The following is a 25010-nucleotide window of genomic DNA, read 5'->3' as shown; positions in this document are numbered from 1 at the left end:
AACACAGTGAGACTCTGTCTCAGAAAAAAAAGGAAAAGAAAAAGAAAAACAAAGTAGAACATAAACAGTACCTTAAGTGTTAATTCCTTATTTCTTCAAAACAACAGGTAGATTAAAGAAAACTATTTTTCCTCAGAAAAAAATAGGTGCTTATGAATAACAAACTTAACATCATAAATTTCAGAAAAGATACTTTTTAATCAGATGTGAATTTCTGCTTTCCATATCTTCCATTGCTCTCAACACTGCCAGGGCTTGCTCACCAGTTAGGTCCTCTGACATCAATAACAAAGTTGATTTAAGTCTAGAAGCAAAAAAAAAAAAAAACGTTTTTGGTTGAAAAACTGAAAATTAGCTTGCAATTTTTTTTTTAAATAACAGTTCTTGAGTAACAAATAGGAAAAAAAAGAATATAAACAAAAACTGAATCCAACATATAACCCCAGTGTTCTCCCCACATTACTCGAATATTAAATAGTACTGAATAAAGAAAAATATATTGTCTTCTTCAATGAAATTCAGGCCTCAGTATAATCCAATCTTAAACTGTTTGAAAAATAAAGGTAAACATCTTTTAAGATTTTCAAATAATACAAGGTTATAATGGTTATAAAATACTATGATTCAGTGAAATTATTCAATACTAGAGAGCTAAGAAATGAACAACTGATATTCTGACAATTTCCCAAATGTTTTAAAACTGAATAGGAATTATCTAGGAGTCAATAAACCTGCATATTATCAGAAATCTCATATACTAAGCACTTGATATAACAGTATAAACTGAAAATTAACAAAGCCAGTCCATTTTGACTATGATTAGTTGTCAGTTGAACTATCCAAAGTAGTGCAGTAAAGTATCATGATACATGTATCTTTTAGAAAGCAAGCTCAAAACGTGGCATCTGAGGATAGGATAAACTAATTGCCTATTCACACTGGATAACTCCATGCCATCCTTTCCACCAACGTTTTCAAACATTTCAAAAACAGTTTCTCCACAAATTTTTCCCAACCACTTCAGTCTATATTTTTCTCTCACTTCTGTCTGCTCACAGCACTATCCATATCACTAATTTTATTGTTTTTTCATAAACTATGTTGTTACGGTATTTACATATTTCAATTATATCTATCCTCTCAATTGCAATGTAAATTCCTTGAAGACAGAGACTCAGTTAAATCCAACTTTTGTACTGCTTTAGCACTGAGATTTTAATAGTACTTGGTGACAAAAAATGGTTTCAATAAAGTTTGTTTGTATGTGTGTTTCTTTGTTTGTTTTGAGATGGAGTCTCACTCTGTTGCCCAGGCTGGAGTGCAGGGGCATGATCTCAGCTCTCTGCAACCTCTGTCTCCCAGGTCCAAGTGACTCTCCTGCCTCAGCCTCCCAAGAAGTTGGGATTCCAGATGCCCGCCATTGCACCTGCCATCACTCCCGGCTAATTATTTTTTGTATTTTTTTTGTTTGTTTTTTGAGATGGAGTTTCGCTCTTGTTGCTCAGGCTGGAGTGCAATAGTGCAATCTTGGCTCACTGCAACCTCAGCCTCCCAGGTTCAAGCGATTCTCCTGCCTCAGCCTCCCAAGTAGCTAAGATTACAGGTGCCCACCACCACGCCCAGCTAATTTTTTGTATTTTTAGTAGAAACAGGTTTTCACCATGTTGGCCAGGCTGGTCTCAAACTCCTGGACTCAAGTGATCCAACTGCCTCAGCCTCCCAAGGGGCTGGGATAACAGGCGTGAGCCACCATGCCTAGCCCTTTTTTTTTCGTATTTTTAGTAGAGTCGGAGTTTCACCATGTTGGCCAGGCTGGTCGCAAACTCCTGACCTCAAGTGATCTGCCGTCACTGGCCTCCCAAAGTGCTGGGATTACAGGTGTGAGCTACCACACTGGGCCCCAATAGTTTTTAATAATCACCTTGTTTCCATCTTGATATAGTCTTAAGATATGCTCTTAAATTTTTTCATATAATTCAAAGTACTCTTTTTTTTTTTTTTTTTGAGTCAGAGTTTCACTCTTGTTGCCCAGGCTGGAGTGTAATGGCGCGATCTTGGCTCACTGCAACCTCCGCCTCCCGGGTTCAAGCGATTCTCCTGCCTCAGCCTCCCGAGCAGCTGGGACTACAGGTGCCCACCATCATGCCCAGCTAATCTTGTATTTTTAGTAGAGACGGGGTTCCTCCATGTTGGTCAGGGTGATCTCGAACTCCCCACCTCAGGTGATTCACCTGCCTCGGCCTCCCAGAAGTGCTGGGATTACAGGCGTGATCCACTGCACTCAGTCACAAAGTACTCTTAAAAAATAAAACTTTCTCCGTAAAGTTTTTCCTAACAGAGTAATGACTCCCCTATTATGCAACTCTTGGAACCCCTGCTTAAGTAAATCTACTAATCATACTTATGTGTTAGGATTATTATATAAAATTCTTTTTTTTTTTTGAGACAAGGTTTCATTCTGTGCCCAGGCTGGAATTCAATGGAGTGATCTCAGTTCACTGCAGCCTCAGCCTCCTTGGGCTCAGGTGATCCTCACGAGTAGCTGTGACTCTAGGCGTGCACCGCCACATCCGGCTAATTTTGTATTTTTTTGTACAGTCAAAGTTTCACCATCTTGCCTAGGCTGGTCTCAAATTCCTGGGATCCAGGGATCCACCTGCCTCAGCCTCCCAAAGTGATGGGATTAAAGGTATGCAACACTGTGCCCAGCTTGTAATTCTACATAATTCATACAATTATGCTGGGTGGGGGAAGTTTATGTCTAGTATAAATCCAGTCACATGGCCTACGAAGAGAGAATCTTATCTATTAACCATACTTGTATGTTAATTTAATATTTGCTCATCATTATATTTCAAATATTACTACCTACATCAATATCTAGCAAAACTGGAAATTCCTAAATGAGAGGCGCCACATAAAATTTGCTCAAACCTGACATGGAGACATATGCCGAGTGCATAATAAATGCTTTGATGACTATTGTGATGAAGACAAGAAAGCATAAAATGGTACTCTGCTATGACTACTATAATTCTAAATATTCCACAGACTTACACTGGGTGGGGGAGTCATGTGTGTAAATCCAAGTCACATAGCATAGAACAGGAGAATAAAAACACATGGCGTTTCCCCTCATTTTTTTTCATGTTGGCCCAGTATCAGAGGTTTACCTTTTAGAACACAGCAATAGACTAAGAGTTTGAGATGTAAATTAGAATAATCAGAAAAAGAATTAAGGAGCAGAGCATAAGAGATTATTTTCCCTTCCACAACCTAATGGGGTGATATTTGTACCTCCCAGAGTTGCAAGGAGACGTAAGCTTGAAGGCTCCACATATTCACAAGAAAAAAAGTAATGCATTTTAAACTGAACTTACTGTTTCTTTTCTTCAGGTCCTGCAATGGGTCCCAATGTTACAAACAATTTTACAAAGCTAGCAGGATGATTACACAGAGGAATCATTTCAGTTAGCTTCTTTTTAGCCATCATAATAAATTCAAAACTATTAAACTGTAGAATCTTGTATAGCCTAAATATTTTACTGATGGAATCCAAATCAAGTTGGTCCACATTACTTAAAAATACGTTATTACACTTTTCTAATAGTGGTTGATAACAATATTTAATATTTCGAAGAAACTGTGCTATTCTTGTTGCAACGTTGACCTCAGAAGAATCTATGGTGTCAAAAAGAAGTTCTGTTTTGTTCACCAGTTGTTGTTGAAAATGTCGTGATATTAAAGAAGATATGTTGACCATCAAGACAGACAAGGAACTGAAAAAGAAAACAGATGCAAAGATTTTTACATCAATTAAAAATGATCTTTTTTTTTTTAGTAGAAACAGAGTCTTGCTATGTTGCCAGCGTTGGTCTCAAACTCCTGGGCTTAAGCAATCCTCCCACCTCAGCCTCCCAAAGTGCTGGGATTACAGGCATGAGCCACTGCACCCAGCCAAGAATAACCAACTCTAAAACTAAACAATTAGATATGGAAAGGAAGTGGTAAGAATATTATGAGTTTTATGCCGTAAAATTTTTCTTTTAAATGCTAGTGGGACTTGAATTCAGATTTCTTAGTAATCAAATCCTTTCAGACAAAAGGCATGGGAGTAATATTTTTCATTGAGAGCATCAAATGTCTTGTTTTATAGCAAAAACTACTTCGGTGGAAAATATTTTAGTGAAACTTACTCAGAAATCACTTTGGACCAGGCCAGGCACGGTGGCTAACGCCTGTAATCCTAGCACTTTGGGAGGCTGAGGTGAGCGGATCATGAGGCCAGGAGATCGAGACCATCCTGGCTAACATGGTGAAACCCTGTCTCTACTAAAACTACAAAAAAATAACCAGGCATAGTGGCGGGCGCCTGTAGTCCCAGCTACTCGGGAGGCTGAGGCAGAAGAATTGCTTGAACCCAAGAGGCAGAGGTTGCCGTGAGCGGAGATCGTGCCACTGCACTCCTGTCTGGGCGACAAAGCGAGACTCAGTCTCAAAAAAAAAAAAAAAAAAAAAAGAAAAAGAAATCACTTTAGACCAACAACGCATGAATGCAACCTTAAAAGTTTCATTTCATTTTTTTAGAAGTAGACATTTTATTATTCCTTTCTCTGTGTGTCTATAATTTGCTAATAAAAACTTGGAAAATTTTTCTCACTAGTGAATAATGTCATATTTTTAAATACTTTATGCTTAATTGATACTAATATACAACAGCAAGACAGTACTGAACATGGGATGGCATTCAACATTTCTTCACTCAATAAGCACTTGAGCATAAATCACCTTTCTAGACACTGTGGAAGACATCAAAATTACTAAGTTGTGGTCCCTGTTTTCAAAAGACTGTTCTTGGCTGGGCGCGGTGGCTCAAGCCTGTAATCCCAGCACTTTGGGAGGCCGAGACGGGCGGATCACGAGGTCAGGAGATCGAGACCATCCTGGCTAACACGGTGAAACCCCGTCTCTACTAAAAATACAAAAAACTAGCCGGGCGAGGTGGCAGGCGCCTGTAGTCCCAGCTACTCCGGAGGCTGAGGCAGGAGAATGGCGTAAACCCAGGAGGTGGAGCTCGCAGTGAGCTGAGATCCGGCCACTGCACTCCAGACCAGGCGACAGAGCAAGACTCCGTCTCAAAAAAAAACAAAAAAAACAAAAAACAAACAAACAAAAAAAACAAAAGACTGTTCTTACATAATATAAAAATCAGAAAACTATAAGAATTAAGAATACACCTTTAATGAAAAGTATGCAAAACAGAAAAGACATAAGACAAACATTTAGGGATGATAATTAGAAAACAATTTACAAAAAAGACAAAAATATAATAGAAAATAATCTTACCCATTAGGATAGTGAGACTTGCTATTTTTTGTTTCCAAATTTCTCTAATCTTTTTAATAAAGTTAATTAATACTTTTAAAAATCTCCAGTTGTACAATATTTTGGCTTCTCCAGTTACAATGTTTAATATCAAGATTAATTAGCATTAATTATTAACCTAACATTGCTATTTCATTTAACCATCAATCCCCCAAAATGATTTTTTTTTTTATATACGAAGTCTCACACTGTCACCACACTGGAGTGCAGTGGCGCAATCTTGGCTAACTGCAAACGCCGAATCCCTGGTTCAATCAATACTTCTGCCTCAGCCTCCTGAGTAGCTGGGATTACAGGCGTGTGCCACCACACACAGCTAATTTTTGTACCACACACAGCTAATTTTCTCTACTATTTTCAGTAGAGATGGGGTTTCACCATGTTGGCCAGGATGGTCTCGAACTCCTGACCTCGTGATCTGCCCGCCTCGGCCTCCCAAAGTGCTGCAATTACAGGCATAAGCCACCACACCCAGCCCAAAATGATTTTTTTTTAACGTGTAGCTTCTCAAAGTAGTCTATAAGAGTTTTTAAACAACAAGCTAAAATAATCACTATACCATGATTTTTTTTTTTTTTTGAGACAGCATATCATCGTCTCGCCTAGGCTGAAGTACAGTGGTATGATCACAGCTCACTGCAGCCTCGATCTCCCAGGCTCAAGCAATCCTCCTGCCTCAGCTCCCAAGTAGCTAGGACTACAGGCATGCACCACCATGCCCTCCTAATTTTTTGTTTTATGTAGAGACAGAGTCTTCACTACGTTGCCCAGCTTGGTTTTGAACTCCTGGCTGCCGGTAATGCTCCTGTCTCGGCCTCCTAACGTGCTGGGATTATAGGCATGAGCCACATCACCCAGCCCCACAATTGTTTAAAAGGAGCAAAAGACGGCTGGGCGTGGTGGCTCACACCTGTAATCCCAGCATTTTGGGAGGCCAAGGCAGGTGGATCACCTGAGGTCAGGAGATCAAGACCAGTCTGGCCAACATAGTGAAACACTGTCTCTACTAAAAAATACATAAAATTAGCTGGGCATGGTGGTGGGTGTCTGTAATCCCAGCTACTGGGGAGGCTGAGGCAGGAGAATCTCTTGAATCCAGGAGGCAGAGGTTGCAATGAGCCGAGATTGCACCACGGCACTCCAGCCTGGGCAACAGAGGGCGACTCTGTCTCAAAAAAAAAGAGCAAAAGACTTAAACAAATGCTTCATGAAAGAAAGATATACAAATGGCCATAAGCACATGAAAAAATGTTCAACATCATTAACAGGAAATCGCACACTAAAACCACAATGAAATACCACTACACACTCAGTATAATGGCTAAGACTGACAACGTAAATGTTGGCCAGACTATGTAGCAACTAAAACTCATATATTGATGGTAGGAATGCAAAATATTATGACTACTGGGAAAAATTATGTGGCAAGTTCTTAAAATCATACATATATCCTAGGACCCAGCAATTCCATTCCTAGGTAGCTACGCAAAAGAAATAAATATGTATCTCTACAAAAAGATTTATATTAGGATATTCATTGCAGTTTTATTCACAATAATAAAAAATGAGAAACAGCCCACAAGTCCACCAACAGATAAATAAACTGTGGTATACTTATGCAATGGGACACTACTCAGTAATAAAAGTAAATGAACTACTGATACATGCAACAACATGGATAAATCTTAAAACATAATGCTAAGTAAAAGAAGCTAGACAGAAAATAGCGTAAACTGTATGTCCTATTAAATGAAGTTCTGGAATGGGCAGAACTTGGGTAGGGTGATAGAAATTAGAACATTGGGCCGGGCACGGTGGCTCACGCCTGTAATCCCAGCACTTTGGGAGACTGAGGCAGGCAGATCACCTGAGGTCAGAAGTTCAAGAACAGCCTGGCCAACATGGTGAAACCTGTTTTCTACCAATAACACAAAAATTAGCCGGGCGTGGTGGCACACGCCTATAATCCCAGCTACTCGGGAGGCTGAGGCTAGGGAATCGCTTGAATCCGCTAGGTGGAGACTGCAGTGAGCCGAGATCATGCCACTGCACTCCAGCCTGGATGACAAGAACAAAACTCCGTCTCAAAAAAATGAAAAATTAGCCAGGCATGGTGGCACACACCTGAAGTCCCAGCTACCTGAGAGGCTGAGGCAGGAGAATCGCTTGAACCCAGGAGGCGGAGGTTGCAGTGAGTCAGGATTGTTCTACTGCATTCCAACCTGGACACCAGAACAAGATTCCATCTCAAAAAAAGATTAAAAAAAAAAAAAAAAGAAATTAGAACACTAGCTGCTGACATGGTAGGGGGATAGGATTGACTGAGAAGGAACATGAGGAAACTTTCTTAGGTGATGGAACTATTTCCCTATCTTAATGTAGGTATATATTTGACACAACTGATGGAACTGTACCTTTAAGATTTGTAATTTCACATATTAATAAATTAAGCCTCAATTTAAAAAAATAGTAATCTTCCTGAATAATTAGTGTGTTTATCCAGAAGTAGCTTAAATCAAAAAATGTTTGTGATTAAAAAAATAAAACCACCCTCAGGTGAGAAACTTAGATAGCCAGGGGGTAGCACATATATATATATATATATATATATATATATATATATATATATATATATTTTTTTTTTTTTTTTTTTTTTAGACAGAGTCCTGCTCTTGTCACCCAGGCTAGAGTGCAATGGCACAATTTTGGCTTACTGAAACTTCTGCCTCCTGGGTTTAAGCGATTCTCCTGCCTCAGCCTCCCGAGTAGCTGGGATTACAGGCACTCACCACCACGCCTAGCAGATTTTTGTATTTTTAGTAGAGATGGGGTTTCACCATGTTGGCCAGGCTGGTCTGTAACTCCTGACCTCAGGTGATCCACTCGCCTCGGCCTCCCAAAGTGCTGGGATTACAGGCTTGAGCCACCACATCCAGCCACATAAGTGTATTTAAAAAAAAAAAAAAAAAAAAAAGGCAGGGGGCTGGGCATGATGGCTCATGCCTATAATCCCAGAACTTTGGGAGGCCAAGGTGAGTGGATCACTTGTGGTCAGGAGTTTGAGACCAGCCTGGCCAACATGGTGAAACCCCATCTCCACTAAAAACACAAAAATTAGCTAGGCGTGGTGGCGGGTGCCTGTAATCCCAGCTACTCGGGAGGCTGAGGCAGGAAAATCGCTTGAACCCAGAAGGCAGAGGTTGCATCATTGCATTCCAGTCAGGGCAACAGAGGGAGACTGCATCTCAATAGAAAAAAAAAAAAAAAATGCAGGGAGGTAGGGTGGAGTGGGGCAAAGAAAGCAGGAAATCACTATAATTTAATTTTACCAAAGTGCTAATAACTTTGTAAATATGGTAGAAAAAGCTGTATCTGAAATGCCAAAGACAATCAGTACTGGATTATGAAGGTGAGCATTGACAGTAAGTAATCTTACGTTAAAAACAAAACAAACCCACAAACCACTGGTATGAAAACCAGAGAAACTCCTCAAATGTTACTTTCAAATTAATTCCTTGATATTCAGGAAATGCAATTATTAACTCTCCTTTATGAAACTGAAAAGAAAGTATTCCCAGATGGAAAGAATAAGAAAGACATAATTATATGTAAAATTTGTGCATTTATTAATTTATTATAAATTATTATTTTTTTAATTGCTGGGTTTTTTTGCTTTTTTTTTTTTGGTGGTGGTGGTGTTGTTTTGAGATCATCTTGCTCTGTTGCCCAGGCTGGAGCGCAGTGGCACAATCTCAGCTCATTGCAACCTCCACCACCCCTCCCAGGTTCAAGCAATTCTTGTGCCTCAGTCTCTCGAGTAGCTGGGATTATAGGTGCCTGCCACCATGCCCAGCTAATTTTTTTATTTTTTGTAGAGATGGGGTTTTCGCCATGTTGGCCAGGCTGGTCTCAAACTCCTGACATCAAGTGATCCACCCACCTGGGCCTCCCAAAGTGCTGGGATTACAGGTGTGAGCCACCACGCCTGGCCAGTGAATTCATACATAATTTAAGTACTTATTGGGTTTACTTTATGATATAATAATAATATCTACTATCCAATACTGAGAAACTTCTATGTTCTAGATACTTATTCAGAGACCATTTTCAGTGGGTTTCTGACTGCCTTTGTTCAGAACTATCTTTTCAAGGATGTTTGTGTAGCAAACAGCCTAGGAGAATAGAGACAATGTATTCTGTTGGAGCAGAGTAGGCATGCTTTATTATAAAAGATTCAGGTTTTCTAAGCTCAGAGCTCCTCTCCTGGAACACAATCCATTGTGGGAACGAGAGCACAGGGAATCAACACAAGAAAATGCTAGTACTCTGCTACTGCTATTGCTATAAAAAACAAAGTCCCCTGTCTCTGACCTCGGAGTCTCAGGCCTTCCTACAGCACCTAGGAAAATGTGGCAGACAAACTTAGCTTGCAAATAAGGTAAAATCTCAGATCCTCCACAAACCTCAACAATATTGTATTACACTTTATGCACCTTATGTCTAATCCCCATAGCAACATTGCAAAGTAGCTATTACCATCCCTCTTTTGCAGATGAGGATAACGAACTTCCAAGAGCTTAAGTAAATTACCCTTAAGTCACATAAACTAAGAGTAGCAAATCTGACTGCATCTACATCCAAAGCCCAGGATTTTTCCACCACAACACAAGATTCCCCAAATAAATTTACCTTAAGTCCTGTGTGGTTTCCAAGTTCCTATGAACAATATCAGCTATTTTTCCCATTAATGGACTAAAATACAAATGCTGATCTGCTAGGCAAGAGGAAAATTCTGAGAGCAGTTTAATATCAAACCTATTAAAGGAAACATACAAAGGAGAACATTAGTATTTACTTTCACTTAAAACACATAATACATAGTTATAAAATTAAAAGCAATCAAAATAGTAACATATTACATAAAATTATTTTTTTCTAAAATGTTGATTATTATAAAAGTAACAAATGGAAACAGTTAAAAAGTCAGATACTGTAGAAATATTTTAAAACGGGGAAAATCACTACAAATTATCTGAATTATTTACTTAAAATTTTTAGATGACAGAACAATTCTGACTCAAGATTACATATTAAGAAATATAATAGCTGCTATTACAACAGTGCTATGAAAAACTCCAGAATTTTTTTTTTTAATAGGAGAAATTTCTTACACAAGAAAATGACAAGACAAAAGAGAGGAAAAAGGAACTGTAATAGATTTTACGACTTTGAATTCACTAAAAAACAAGCACAAGAAAGTTTACAGCAACACATATGTAACAGCAAAAACCTGCAAAAAAACCAAATGTCCATCAAGAGTACAATGGACAAACTGCACATACTCATACAATAGAATAAAATTATGGAATCATACAACATAATGGATAAATCTTTAAAACATACTGAGCAAACTAAACTATAAGGGTACATATTGTTTGGGTGAGGGATAAGGGACAAGATGGAGGAAGGTGAACAAGATGGAGCAGTCCCTGTTGTTTCTGGGTTCCTCATCACAGATTTTCCCGTGCCCGAGAAAAGAACCAAATCAACTGAGCATGCGCAGAGTGACGTCAAGCCGGGGACACCAAAATTCAAGAAGCCACTCCTACACACACGCCCCAAACTCCTCCCCTTCCAGCTCCGAGGCATAAAAGTCCGCCGCCAGTAAGCGCCGGTGTGACTTTGGCCCCCGCATTCGTGGACTGGAGAACCTCACTAGAGAGTGCCGGCACGACTTCCCTGGCCTCCCAAACCTGAGGACCAGAGAACCTCACCCGAGAGTGTGCACATATTTGCAATAAAAGACTGCCACTTTCTTATGTACTTTGGCCTCATGTTTAATTATTTAGCTCTCCTAAATTAATTTAAATTAAACAAAACACATATTATAGGATTTCATTTCTATAGAAACCTTAATTTACGGTGTTAGATGTCAAGATCCTCTTTGGGTGAGAGGAATAGAAGAGGACATGAAAAGAACTAACAACGTTGTTTCCTGATCTTGGTGCTGTTACATGGAAGTGATCAGTATATTAAAATTCATTGTGCTACATGCTTATGATTAGTGTAATTTTTATACATTATTTTTCTGTAAAGTTTACTTAAAAAGAAACAGAAAAAAACTTGAGACACGGTAATTGTGAACCTTACTCAGAAACTGATTTAAACAAACTGCCTATAAAAAGACCTTTATAAGACAATCAAGAAAATTTGAACACAGACAATGTGGGGAAAAGAAAGATCAGACTGTTACTGTGTCTATATAGAAAGAAGTAGACATAAGAGACTCCATTTTGTTCCATATTTGAGATGCTGTTAATCTGTGACCCTACCCCCAACCTTGTCCTTGGAAGAGACATGTGCTGTGGTGACTCAAGGCTTAATGGATTTTGGGCTGTGCAAGATGTGCTTTGTTAAACAAGTGCCTGAGGGCAGCTTGCTGGTTAAAAGTCATCACCATTCTCTTAATCTCAAGTACCCAGGGACACGTACAAGGCCAAAGATCGCAGGGACCTCTGCCTAGGAAAGCTAGGTATTGTCCAAGGTTTCTCCCCATGTGATAGTCTGAAATATGGCCTCCTGGGAAGAGAAAGACCTGATCGTCCCCGAGTCCAACACCCATGAAGGGTCTGTGCTGAGGAGGACTACTACAAGAGGAAAGAAGGCCTTTTGGTGGATGCTGGCAGTTAAGATAAAGAAAAGTATCTGTATCCTGCCCATCCCTGGGCAATGGAGCATCTCGGTGTATGCTTTGTTTACGGAGATAGGAGAAAACCGCCTTAGGGCAAAAGGTAGGACTTGCTGGAACAATGCTGCTAAAAGGTTTATGGAGATGTTTGCATACGCACATATCAAGGCACAGCATTTTCCTTTGAACTTATTCATGTCACAGAGATCTTTATCCATATGTCTTACTGCTAATTTTCTCCCTACAATGATCCTATTGTCTTGCCACTCCCTTATCTTTAAGATGATAAAGATAATTATCAATAAATACTAAGGGAACTCAGAGACCGGTGCCGGCATGGGTCCTCTGTATGCTGAGCGCTGGTCCCCTGGGCCCACTTTTTCTTTCTCTATACTTTGTCTCTGTGTCTCATTTCTTTTCTTAAGTGTCTCCTTCCACCTAACAAGAAATGCCCACAGGTGTGGAGGGATAGGCCACCCCTTCAAGACAAGGTACTAGGTAATACTGAAAATTTAAATTTATCAATTTTATTATGTTTTTAAGACACAGTGTCTCACTGTGTTGCCCAGGCTGTACTTGAATATGTAGGCTCAAGTGATCCTCCAACCTCAGCATTTTTATTAAAATTAAAAAAAAAATTTTTTTGTGGGTACATAGTAGGTATATAATATTTATGGGGTACGTGAGCTATTTTGATACAAGCATGCAATACAAAATAAACACATCATGAAGAATGGAGTACCCATTCCCTCAGGTATTTATCCTTTGAATTACAAACAATCCAATTACATTCTAAACTACTTTAAAATGTACAATTAAGGGGCTGGGCACAGTGGCTCACGACTGTAATCCCATCACTTTGAGAGACCAAGGTGGGTGGATCACGAGATCAGGGGTTCGAGACCAGCCTGACCAGCATGGTGAAACCCCGTCTCTACTAAAAATACAAAACTTAGGTGGGTGTGGTGGCAAGCGCCTATAATCCCAGCTACTCAGGAGACTGAGGCAGGAGAATTGCTTGAACCCGGGAGGCAGAGGTTGCAGTGGGCCGAGATCACGCCACTGCACTCCAGCCTGGGCAACAGAGCGAGACTCCATCTTAAAAAAAAAAAAAAAAAAAGTACAATTAAGTTATTGACTATACTCACCCTGTTGTGCTGTCAAATAGTAGGTCTTATTCATTCCATTTTTTTTACCCATTAACCCTCCCCCACAATCACCCGTTACCCTTCCCAGCCTCTGGTAACCATCCTTCTGCTCTCTACATCCATAACTTCAATTGTTTGGAATTTTAGCTCCCACAAATGAGTGAAAGCATGCAATGTTTACCTTTCTGCACCTGGCTTATTTCACTTAACATAATAATCTACAGTGCCACCCACGTTGTTGCAAATGACAGGATCTCATTTTTTTTACGGCTGAATATTACTCCATTGTGTATATGTACCACATTTTCTTTTTTTTTTTTTTTTGAGACAGTCTCGCTCTGTCGCCCAGGCTGCAGTGCAGTGGCGCGATCTTGGCTCACTGCAAGCTCCCCCTCCGGGCTTCACGCCATTCTCCTGCCTCAGCCTCCCAAGTAGCTGGGACTACAGGTGCCCACCACCATGCCCAGCTAATTTTTTGTATTTTTAGTAGATACGGGGTTTCACCTTGTTAGCCAGGATGGCCTTGATCTCCTGACCTTGTGATCCACCCGCCTCAGCCTCCCAAAGTGCTGGGATTACAGGCGTGAGCCACCAGCCACCACATTTTCTTTGTCCATTTATCTATTGATGGACACTTACGTTGCTTCCAAATCTTAGTTATTGTATACAGTGCTGCAATTAACATAAGAGTGCAAATATCTCTTCAATATACTGATTTCCTTTCTTTTGGGTATATACCCAGCAGTGGGATTACTAGATCATAAGCTAGCTCAATTTTTAGTTTTTGGGGGAACCTCCAAACTGTTCTCCATAGCGCTTATACTAATTTACATTTCCAAAAACAGTGTACAGGGTTCCCTTTTCACCACATCCTCGCCAGCATTTGTTATGGCATTTCTTTTGGATATAAGCCATTTTAACTGTGGTGAGATGATGTCTCACTGTAGTTTTGATTGCATTTTTCTGATGTTGAGCACGTTTTCATATGCCTATTTGCCATTTGAACATCTTCTTTTGAGAAATCTCTACTCAAATATTTTGCCCATTTTTTGATCAGATTATTAGACTTTTTCCTATAGAGTTGTTTGAGCTCCTTATATATTCTGGTTATTAATCCCTTGTCAGATGGGTAGTTTGCCAATATTTTCTACCCTTCTGTGTACTCTCACTTCACTTTGTTGATTATATCCTTTGCTGTGCCACCTCAGCCTTCTGAATAGCTGAAACTACAAGCATGTGCCACCATGCCCAGCTGGTTCTATACTTTTTATTTTAGTATATGTGCTGCCTGTTTGGACGAACAGAGGCAAGATGGTGCACTTCCGGGTTCTTCATCACCAACTTTTCCCGTGCAGGCGAAAATGCAGCCGGCACCCGGGAAGGTGCAGACCAATGGGGCATGCGCCAGGTGACGTCAATAGGAAGAGACTAAGATTTACCTGGTCGCACCTGCGGAAGGACCCCCTACACGCCCGTGCCCGCCTATTGCCCTCCCACTCCTAGAAAAGCCCGCTCCGGACGGACGCCACCGCGGACTTCCCAGTCCCACTCCTGTCTGGATATCGGGACTGTATCAGGAACCCCGCCCGAGAGCCCCACGGGGGGACTCTGTCGGCCTCCTTTGCCAGAGGCCGACAGACCTCTCCCTACCCACCTTCTTCCCCTGAAGCTAGGTGACCAAAAATAAATTTGCAGTTTTGCTCCTAGCCTTGCCTACCCGCTGGTTCTTTTGTGCGTGCTCTGTTGGTCTTAGAAAAAACAAATCACTGCCGAAGTGAGCACATGGTTCTATATTTTTTAAAAGTCCTTAGAGAAACACACTGAGGTATTTAAAGATGAAATGATGGGCCGGGCGCAGTGGCTCAAGCCTGTAATCCCAGCACTTTGGGAGGCCGAGACGGGCGGATCACGAGGTCAGGAGATCGAGACCATCCTGGCTAATACGGTGAAACCCTGTCTCTACTTAAAAATACAAAAAACTGGCCGGGCGCGGTGGCTCAAGCCTGTAATCCCAGCACTTTGGGAGGCCGAGACGGGCGGATCACGAGGTCAGGAGATCAAGACCATCCTGGCTAATACGGTGAAACCCTGTCTCTACTAAAAAATACAAAAAACTAGCCGGGCGACGATGCGGGCGCCTGTATTCCCAGCTACTCGGGAGGCTGAGGCAGGAGAATGGCGTAAACCCGGGAGGCGGAGCTTGTAGTGAGCTGAGATCGGGCCACTGCACTCCAGCCTGGGTGGCAGAGCAAGACTCCGTCTCAAAAAAAAAAAAAAAAAAAAAAAAGATGAAATGATATCATTATTTAAAAGATACTGAAGTATACTGAGAGTGGGAGGTGATACACATAAAACAAGACTGGCTATATGTTGACAATTGTTGAAGCTGGAGGATGGGTACATGGGAATTCATTGTACTACTCTTTCTCCTTTTGTAAATATTAAAAATATTCTATAATAAAAAGTTTTTTTAAAAAATTTGGATTTCTTGGGAGGCCAAAGTGGGAGGATTGCTTGAGCCCAGGAGTTCAAGACCAACCTGGCAACATGGCGAAACCGCATCTCTACTAAAAATATAAAAATTAGCTGGGCGTGATGGCATGCACCTGTGGTCCCAGAAACTTGAGAGGCTGAGATAGGAGGATGGCTTGAGCTGGGAAGTTTGAGGCTGCAGTGAGCCCTGGTTATACCACTGTACTCCAGCCTGGGTAACAGAGCCAGACCCTATCTCAAAAGAAAAAAATATATATGGATTTCAAACACATGTTAATTATCCTTGCCAACTTGATCATATAGTACTAACCCAGAATAATCTACCCCATTTAAATCATTAAAAATTATATTTATAAAATGGGCCTGGCGCAGTGGCTCACGCCTATAATCCCAGCACTTTGGGAGGCTGAGGCGGGCAGATCACAAGGTCAGGAGTTTGAGACTAGTCTGGCCAATATGGTGAAACCCTGTCTCTACTAAAAATACAAAAATTAGCTGGGTGTGGTGGCAGGCGCCTGTAGTCCCAGCTACTCAGGAGGCTGAGGCAGGAGAATCGTTTGAACCCAGGAGGCAGAGCTTGCAGTGGGCCAAGATCATGCCACTGCACCCCAGCCTGGGCGACAGAGCAAGGCTCTGTTTAAAAAAAAAAAAAATTATATTTATAAAACATAAGTTCATAGATATTTTAGCAAGATCATTGTACTTCTGAGTTATTTTGAAATGAAGAAAAATTTAAAAGAAATGCTTGCCCGGGCGCGGTGGCTCAAGCCTGTAATCCCAGCACTTTGGGAGGCTGAGGCGGGTGGATCACAAGGTCAGGAGATCGAGACCATCCTGGCTAACACGGTGAAACCCCGTCTCTACTAAAAAAATACAAAAAACTAGCGGGGCGAGGTGGCGGGTGCCTGTAGTCTCAGCTACTTGGGAGGCTGAAGCAGGAGAATGGCGTAAACCTGGGAGGCGGAGCCTGCAGTGAGCTGAGATCCGGCCACTGCACTCCAGCCTGGGCGGCAGAGCGAGACTCCGTCTCAAAAAAAAAAAGAAAGAAATGCTTGATTCACTATAAAATACAATCATACATGTAATTTAATTAATACAGTAATTGTAAAACACAAAAGACCACCTATTTTACAAGTGATTTGTTCAAGCTGCATAATACACATAATATATTGTTGCTTTGAAGAGAAATAAAACGTTGTGACCTATTATCAACAATGACCAAATTTAACCCCAAAGATCCAATAGATAGATAATTCATACTGTTAGCAAAAGGAATAAGATTACTCTGCTTACCCTCAATATAGTTATAGGTAGAGAGTATAAAAGACAGATGGGTTTAGCTAATACTATTAACTTAAAATCACAACTTAGTAGATTAATACAGAATTTCTAAATCTAGAGAACTGTTCTGTCCCTTAATTTAATCCAGCCCACGTAATAAAGGCCTACAGAGTTTACCAGTATATGTCTATAAGTATTTATTATAGTTTAAACTTTAAGAGGCAATATGTTTAAAATATTTTAAAAATCAGAATGGTCACGCCTCTCTATCTACAAATAGCCTGTTGTTTCTACTTCATCTTAGTCAAGTCTTCCCTGTCTGGTTTTCAGAGGGAGAGTTGCTCTGTAGTTTTTAATATCTTCCTATCTCTTCCTCACCCTGATTTTTTTTCTTTCCTCCCTAACATGTCCCTTATTCCAGTAACAATAGACTACAATTATCCGGAATTCCGAGATTAAAAAATTCAAAGTTTTCAGAAATAGATGAAGATTTCCCAAAATGTGTCTGCTATTGTCTCAGCCCTTTTATAAATAAAGAACTTCTGATATATAATTAGATAATAAATTTCTCTATACTCACAAGATTTCCCATTTTTCTAAAGGATTATCAAGTATGGCAACATGCTAATAATAGAGCTGTGTATAGTATAGGAAATATATCTGAATTACTATTGTCCACAGCAGTGGACCTGAAACTCACTTTCTTTAAAAAGCTTCTAAGTCACCTATAAGCTCTGGTCATTGCCTCTCCATAAAAATGGAGTAACAGGCAAGTAGCGACAGATGCTCCTAAACCGTGTTAAATGGCCTTCCTCTCTACTAAACTAGGGTATCCTTTTTTCTCCTTTCCTGGCTCCTGCACTTCTAAGTTTTTATTGATAGCCAATTAATCAATAATCTTTCCTTTCCGAAGTATTCTTTTAGAAAAGAAGATTCAAAAAGGCTAGTTCATGAATAGCTGTGACTCTATCTTATTTATATTTCAACTAATTACATGCGTGGAAAAGTATACAATTCCCCACTCTTAAAGAGGGAAAATATGAAATACTTTCTTTTCTCTCTGAAAGAATACACAGCCAGGCATGGTGGCTCATGCATACAACCCCAGCACTTTGTGAGGCCAAGAAGGAAGGATTGCTTGAGCCGAAGAGTTCAAGACCAGCCTGGGCAACATGCCAAGACCCTGTCTCTTAAAAAAAAGGAGAGAGAGAGAAAAAGAGAGGAAAAAAAAAGAAAGAAAAAAGAAAAGACATGGCCAGGAGCGGTGGTTCATGCCTGTAATCCCAGCACTTTGGGAGGCTGAGGCAGATGGATCACAAGGTCAGGAGTTCAAGATCAGCCTGGCCAAGATGGTGAAACCCCATCTCTACTAAAAATACAAAAACCTAGCCCGGCGTGCTGGTGGGTGCCTATAATCCCAGCTACTCAGGAGGCTGAGGCAGAGAATTGCTTGAACCCAGGGGGCAGAGGTTGCAGTGAGCCGAGACCATGCCGCAGCACTCCAGCCTGGGCAATAGAGTGAGACTCTGTTCCCCCCCGCACCGCCCTCTGCCAAAAAAATACGCAATCAAAAACTTTAAAACGAAACTGAGTTTAAACACATTTTTTTCAATGAAGCTTGACAGGCATCAGCTCCCTGCTCTTTTCCTTCAAGATTTCACTCTGTTAACCATTAAAAAAAGGATAACACTGACCCTCAAGATGAACCCAGGGTACTTGCCTTTCTAACCTTCTCCATGCTTCTGTAACTAGTGCTTCAACTAGTGGGTCGTGGGACTCACCAGCAAACCTTAATAAAAAAGAAAGAAAGAAAGAATCGTCCATATATAATCATTTTAAAATCATTAAAAACATATGCAATAAGAATTATAATGCAAAAGTGAAACTCAAGTTATTTTCCTTTTATATAGGCAGTCCTTATTTCTGGTCCACTCTTATTTCAGTATTCTGATTTTTTGGTACAGCCTAATAAACATCTATACTTTATCCCATGCCCTCTCACCCTTTTATCTGCTCATTTAAATACCCATGCCACTGACCAATGATAATGTTCAACAATATGTTTATGTTAAAAGTACATATGTCTTTGTTCTGATTTAAATATTTTTGGCCAGGCATGGTGATTCACACCTGTAATCCCAGCACTTTAGGAGGCCGAGGCGGGTGGATCACTTAAGGTCAGGAGTTCGAGACCAGCCTGGGCAACATGGTGAAACCCTATCTCTACTAAAAATACAAAAATTAGCTGGGCGTGGTGACATGTGCCTGGAATCCCAGCTACTCAGGAGGCTAAGGCAAGAGAATTGCTTGAACCCCGGAGGTAGAGGTTGCAGTGAGCTGAGACTGCACCACTGCACTCCAGTCTCGGTGACAGAGTGAGACTCCATCTCATACATAAATAAATAAAATATTTTTATAAGAAAATGTTTGTGGGAGGCCGAGACGGGCGGATCACGAGGTCAGGAGATCGAGACCATCCTGGCTAACAAGGTGAAACCCCGTCTCTACTAAAAAATACAAAAAACTAGCCGGGCGCAGTGGTGGGAACTTGTAGTCCCAGCTACTTGGGAGGCTGAGGCACGAGAATGGGGTAAACCCGGGAGGCGGAGCTTGCAGTGAGCTGAGATCCGGCCACTGCACTCCAGCCTGGGCGACAGAGCGAGACTCCGTCTCAACAAAAAGAAAATGTTTAAAAAAAAAAAAAAAGCTAATAGTCACCAATCACCTTATTCATAAAACTTCAAGCATCCCCTTCAAGTACCTCAGAGAAAACAACTTTGTAACCTGAGAAAGACCACCAAAAAATATGGAATCATCCTTTTTAGTTTAACATCAATCCCCAATATAAGCCTTAAGCCCCTTTCCTATAAATGCTAATTCTCTTACAAAACCAACTTACACATCTCTAACTTACGTAATGCTGATATTTACAGCCATTTAAATAACCCTTGAAGGTTGGGTCATCACGTGAGAAAACTGCTCTTTTTCACCAGTGAGACTAATAAACAGATTAGGTGTAACTTTTTTGTGTTTTTCCCCCTTGTACAACTGCTGAAGCCTTCATTCAGGGAACCCAGTTCGTTTGAAGGCTGGATTTCCTTGCAAAGAACACATTTCTTATTTTGTTTTCCTTTTTTCTTTGCTCTCTTCATTTGTTTTTTCTTCACAAATTCCAAAACTGGAATATAATATTTCTTTTTTTTTTTTTTTTTTTTTTTTTTTTTTTTTTTTGAGACGGAGTCTCGCTCTGTGGCCCAGGCTGGAGTGCAGTGGCCGGATCTCAGCTCACTGCAAGCTCCGCCTCCCGGGTTTATGCCATTCTCCCGCCTCAGCCTCCCCAGTAGCTGGGACTACAGGCGCCCGCCACCTCGCCCGGCTAGTTTTTTGTATTTTCTAGTAGAGACGGGGTTTCACCTTGTTAGCCAGGATGGTCTCGATTTCCTGACCTCGTGATCCGCCTGTCTCGGCCTCCCAAAGTGCTGGGATTACAGGCTTGAACCACCGCGCTCGGCTGTAATATAATATTTCTTAACATTTATCTCTGAGTTTTTCCTTCCACACCAAGGAAGCCCCTTTTTACGTAACACCTATTAGTCATCCACATAATTTGTACAACTTTGTTATCAAATATAAATGACTCTACAAAATCTTTTTTTTTTTGAGATGGAGTCTCACTCTGTCTCCCAGGCTGGAGTGCAGTGGCCGGATCTCAGCTCACTGCAAGCTCCGCCTCCCGGGTTCACGCCATTCTCCTGCCTCAGCCTCCCGAGTAGCTGGGGCTACAGGTGCCCGCCACCTCGCCCGGCTAGTTTTTTTGTATTTTTTAGTAGAGACGGGGTTTCACCTTGTTAGCCAGGATGGTCTCAGCCTCCCAAAGTGCTGGGATTACAGGCTTGAGCCATGGCGCCCGGCCTACAAAATCATTTAATTTTTTTCCTTTTCTTAAGAGCTATTATTGAGAAACAACCTATTGTAACAATACCCCCTAGAAAACATATCTGCCATCCATTTAATTACAAGAACCAGATGGCAAACAAGTTATCACAGACACAATTTACTAATTACTGATTGTTATTAGGCATTTATTATTATTATTATTATTATTATTATTATTATTATTATTATTTTGGAGACAGAGTCTTGATCTGTTGCCCATACTGGAGTGTAGTAGGGTGATCTCGGCTCACTGCAACCTCTACCGCCTGGATTCAAGAGATTCCCCTGCCTCAGCCTCCCGAGTAGCTGGGATAACAGTTCCCCGCCATCATGCCCAGCTAATTTTTGTATTTTTAGTAGAGACGGGGTTTCACCATGTTGGCCAGGCTGGTCTTGAACTCCTAACCTCAGGTGATCCACCCACCTCAGCCTCCCAAAGTGCTGGGGTTACAAGCATAAGCCATCACACGCAACCGGCATTAATCTTAAATCCAACTGCTTACCTACTATATTCTCTTCTGCAGCCAACCACATTTTTACAAAATTCCACAATAATCCAATTTCAAATGCCCAAAGTTAACAATAGTATTACAGTTGTTAAAGGAGAATCCCTTGAACCCGGGAGGCAGAGCTTGCAGTGAGCCAAGATAGCGCCACTGCACTCCAGTCTGGCGACAGAGAGAGACCCCGTCTCAAAAAAAAAAAAAAAAAAAAAAAAAATTAGATTATCAGGAAAACTACTGGGGGAAAAATTATCTTTCATTTTAAAGAGATTTTTAGGCTGGGCGCGGTGGCTCACGCCTGTAATCCCAGCACGTTGGGAGGCCGAAGCGTGCGGATCGCGAGGTCGGGAGATCGAGACCATCCTGGCTAACACATGGTGAAACCCCATCTCTACTAAAAATACAAAAAATTAGCCGGGCGTGGTGGCAGGCGCCTGTAGTCCCAGCGACTCGGAAAGCTGAGGCAGGAGAATGACCTGAACCTGGGAGGTGGAGCTTGCAGTGAGCTGAGATCTTGCCACTGCACTCCAGCCTGGGCGACACAGACTCCTCAAAAATAAAAATAAAAAATAAAATAAAAATAAAGAGATTTTTAGAAAATTAAAATATAAACTAAATAATCATTTCCATAAAATATAAAAGTAAATTACTTACCGTTGTGTGATGTGTAACACATTCACCAGGGTATCGTCATTCATTAATTTGAATTTATTTGTAGCTAAATTATGAAGAGTAAGAAATTGAGGATGGTCTCTGACATACTCAACATTTTTTAACAGGCTGGTCTTCTGCTTTTGAAGCTTCCAAAGCATATCAAATGCACATCCCACTTGCTTTTCTGAAAGTATGGCTTTGTTTCTTTCAATAAAATCAAATATTTGCTCCTCATCTGTACACTTATTCATCTGAATAATTAGTGGTTCACAACTGATGGGTCGAAATTGAAACACTCTCCAGGAGAATGGACAAATAGCTCTTAGATGAAGCATATCTGTAACCAATGAGTCTAGGAAAACAGGTGTTTTTTTCATTTACATCACAAGTTTTCTTAGTTAAACAAAACCATCTGCAACTAGTCGTCAGGTGCAATAAGCAGGGATACAAAGAACTGTTTTTCCTTCATGTATTTTGCTTCCATTAAGATGACTGTAAACCCATTCCAATATACAGCTTCTATAAAAGAATTGGTTTAACATGGTTATGCTTACATCATTAACATCAAAATGATTTCAAAATTCAAAATAAAGTAATACATTTTTTCTGCATTAACTAAAGACTTTTTCTTAGTCTAAACCAGATAGCAGAATTTGATCCAAAAATAAATGTCCAGAAAAAGGGGTTTCTTTCTGCACTCCATTTTAAAAGTGTTTTAAATCTGACATTTACATAGTTTTCAAATTTACCATAAAAGAAAAAAAAAAAAAAAAAAAAGCCCACAAACTCAGAGCTGTCTTTTCGAAAAAGAGGAAAATTGTTTAAAATAAATAATCACCTTTAAAGTGTCTTAAAAGTGTATGCATTAATTCAGAGACTTTTTTTTTTTTTTTTTTTTTTTTACATTTTTCAGAAGTATGGTCTCTGGTTCATCCTGGCTAACACGGTGAAACCCCATCTCTACTAAAAATACAAAAAAAGTAGCCGGGCATGGTGGCGGGCACCTGCAGCCCCAGCTACTCAGGAGGCTGAAGCAGGAGAATGGCGTGAACTCGGGAAGCGGAGCTTGCAGTGAGCCGAGATCGCACCGCTGCACTCCAGGCTGGGCGACAGAGCAAGACTCCACTCCGTTTCAAAAAAAAAAAAAAAAAAGAAGTATGGTCTCTGGTTTATTTGCTTTCAGGATAATTTCTTGCTCCTTTTTCGTGTGCCCTTAAAGAGCTCAAATAATTCCTTCCTGAAGAAAATAAATAAATAAATAAATAAACAAATAAATAAGTCATACAAGTTAATCATTACTGGCCTTGGATAGGTTTTAACCAATAAACGAGACAATTAAAGCACTAATCAAGAAATACTAAGAAATTAAGTAATGTTTCAAGTCATGCTGAAACAATAAAAGAACTAAAGATAATTATGAAAAAGAATAATTTGTTTTTAAAATATGCTATAAATGCTTACATTTATAATTGAGAAGTAATGCTTAGAAAAGCGGGGACTAAAGTCATAATCTCATACTTCTGCAACATGTTACCATTTACAAAGAACGTTTGAAACACATTATCTCATTAAATTCCCTCAGCTAACCTTCCAGGTCGATATTATTTTCATTTTACAGATAAGGAAAAGCAGGTTCAAAAAGGTTTAAAAAATTGTGCTAGTACTAGTGAAGCAGGGACTACAACCCAGTTATTTCCACTTGAACAGCCTCATTACACCAACAAATCAACACTGTATCACTAAAAGCATGTCTCAGACTCCTCTCCACGGCTATGCCAAACAGTCTGTTCACAAGAAAAAACAACGCGACAGCACAGGCTATTTTGTGGCAAGCAGTACATCATCCTGACCTAAGCTGACCTGCACACATCCGCACAAGAAATCCCTGCACAAATCAAAGGTTTCCTCAAGATACTATATCCATCCACTGAGCCGCTCAAAGTGGAGGCAGCTCAAAGGTTAGCATAGAAAGGTGTCGAGTCCCCAGTTTCGCCCCAGCTGAATGATCTTTTAAGGAAGGAACTTAACTACAGGAGGGGCCTTGGGACCATAAGGGGTATTCTCTGCGCCGGGCATACAGGAGAGCTGAATGACTGAAAGAATGTGGTCTCAGCCCTGCCCTAGTCCATCCGCACTTCAGAGAACCCAATATCCCTAAGGGAGCCTCTGTATCTCAACCGAACCCTCTGTCGCCAGCCCGAAAACGTGCTGGGTGGGAAAAGAAAAACAGCCGCTGCGACACGGTCCCGACTTGCCAGCAAGGTTTTCCCTCGGCGCGCCGCAAATTTTCTGGAGTATCCTGGGGTTATACAGGCTCAGAAGTCAGGGTTATTCCTGATCCCAACACGGAACGCAACAGGCTCCGTTTCTCGCCCAACCCTCATATCAAGGGGTTTATAACCTTTCCTCGAGAGACATGACCTTTCCCATGAGACCTTGCCCACCAAACCAGGAAAAAATGTCCTGCTGGCGCAGCGTGCACTGCGGAAGTCAAGCACTACATATCCCAGGGGGCGTCGCGGTGAGGTGGGTGAAATGGACGTCGCTCACGAATTTTGGGGGGAATTCTGGGCATTGTAGTTCCTCATTGAGGGAGGCTCTAGCGCAGATGGTTTAAGCTGTTGAAGATATAGGTCGCTTAGGCTATTCTCTACTATCTGAGGTTTTTCTCCTAGTCTTTGGAGGCCTAATACTTTTATAATATACACAAAAATATACTTAGGAAAATGAAATTTTAAAATGTAAACATGGAAAAGACAAGTACAGATTTTTCTTATTTTTTTTTAGCGTATACGAAATAACTGTCGAGTAGCTTTGAAAGTATGTAAACTCGGCCGGGCGCGGTGGCTCAAGCCTGTAATCCCAGCACTTTGGAAGGCCGAGATGGGCGGATCACGAGGTCAGGAGATCGAGACCATCCTG

General features: G+C 40.8%; 1 protein-coding gene across 8 annotated transcripts in view; it reads right to left on the bottom strand.

The window, feature by feature from the left end:
- FASTKD1 (FAST kinase domains 1) overlaps window positions 1-24596 on the bottom strand; it is a 71268-nt gene extending 46672 nt beyond the window's left edge. For 4 of the 8 annotated variants that reach the window (XM_030916369.1, XM_030916373.1, XM_030916374.1 and 1 more), the window contains exons 1-7: window positions 24490-24542; window positions 22537-22607; window positions 22089-22425; window positions 18716-18784; window positions 10075-10200; window positions 3381-3779; window positions 194-304 (exon numbers count right to left, since the gene is read on the bottom strand). In XM_030916369.1, coding sequence (XP_030772229.1) covers window positions 194-304; window positions 3381-3779; window positions 10075-10200; window positions 18716-18784; window positions 22089-22425; window positions 22537-22607; window positions 24490-24518 — 1142 coding nt within the window. In that variant the 5' untranslated portion in view covers window positions 24519-24542. Of the gene's footprint in view, window positions 1-193; window positions 305-3380; window positions 3780-10074; window positions 10201-18715; window positions 18785-21434; window positions 21670-22088; window positions 22608-24343 lie in introns of those variants that run through there. The other 4 variants (XM_030916371.1, XM_030916375.1, XM_030916372.1 and 1 more) reach the window with 3 other exon arrangements.
- Window positions 24597-25010: the final 414 nt, after the last annotated feature.

This window comes from Rhinopithecus roxellana, chromosome 14, assembly GCF_007565055.1.
Source record: "Rhinopithecus roxellana isolate Shanxi Qingling chromosome 14, ASM756505v1, whole genome shotgun sequence".
NCBI lineage: Eukaryota > Metazoa > Chordata > Mammalia > Primates > Cercopithecidae > Rhinopithecus > Rhinopithecus roxellana.
This window is presented reverse-complemented; position numbering and strand designations above follow the sequence as displayed.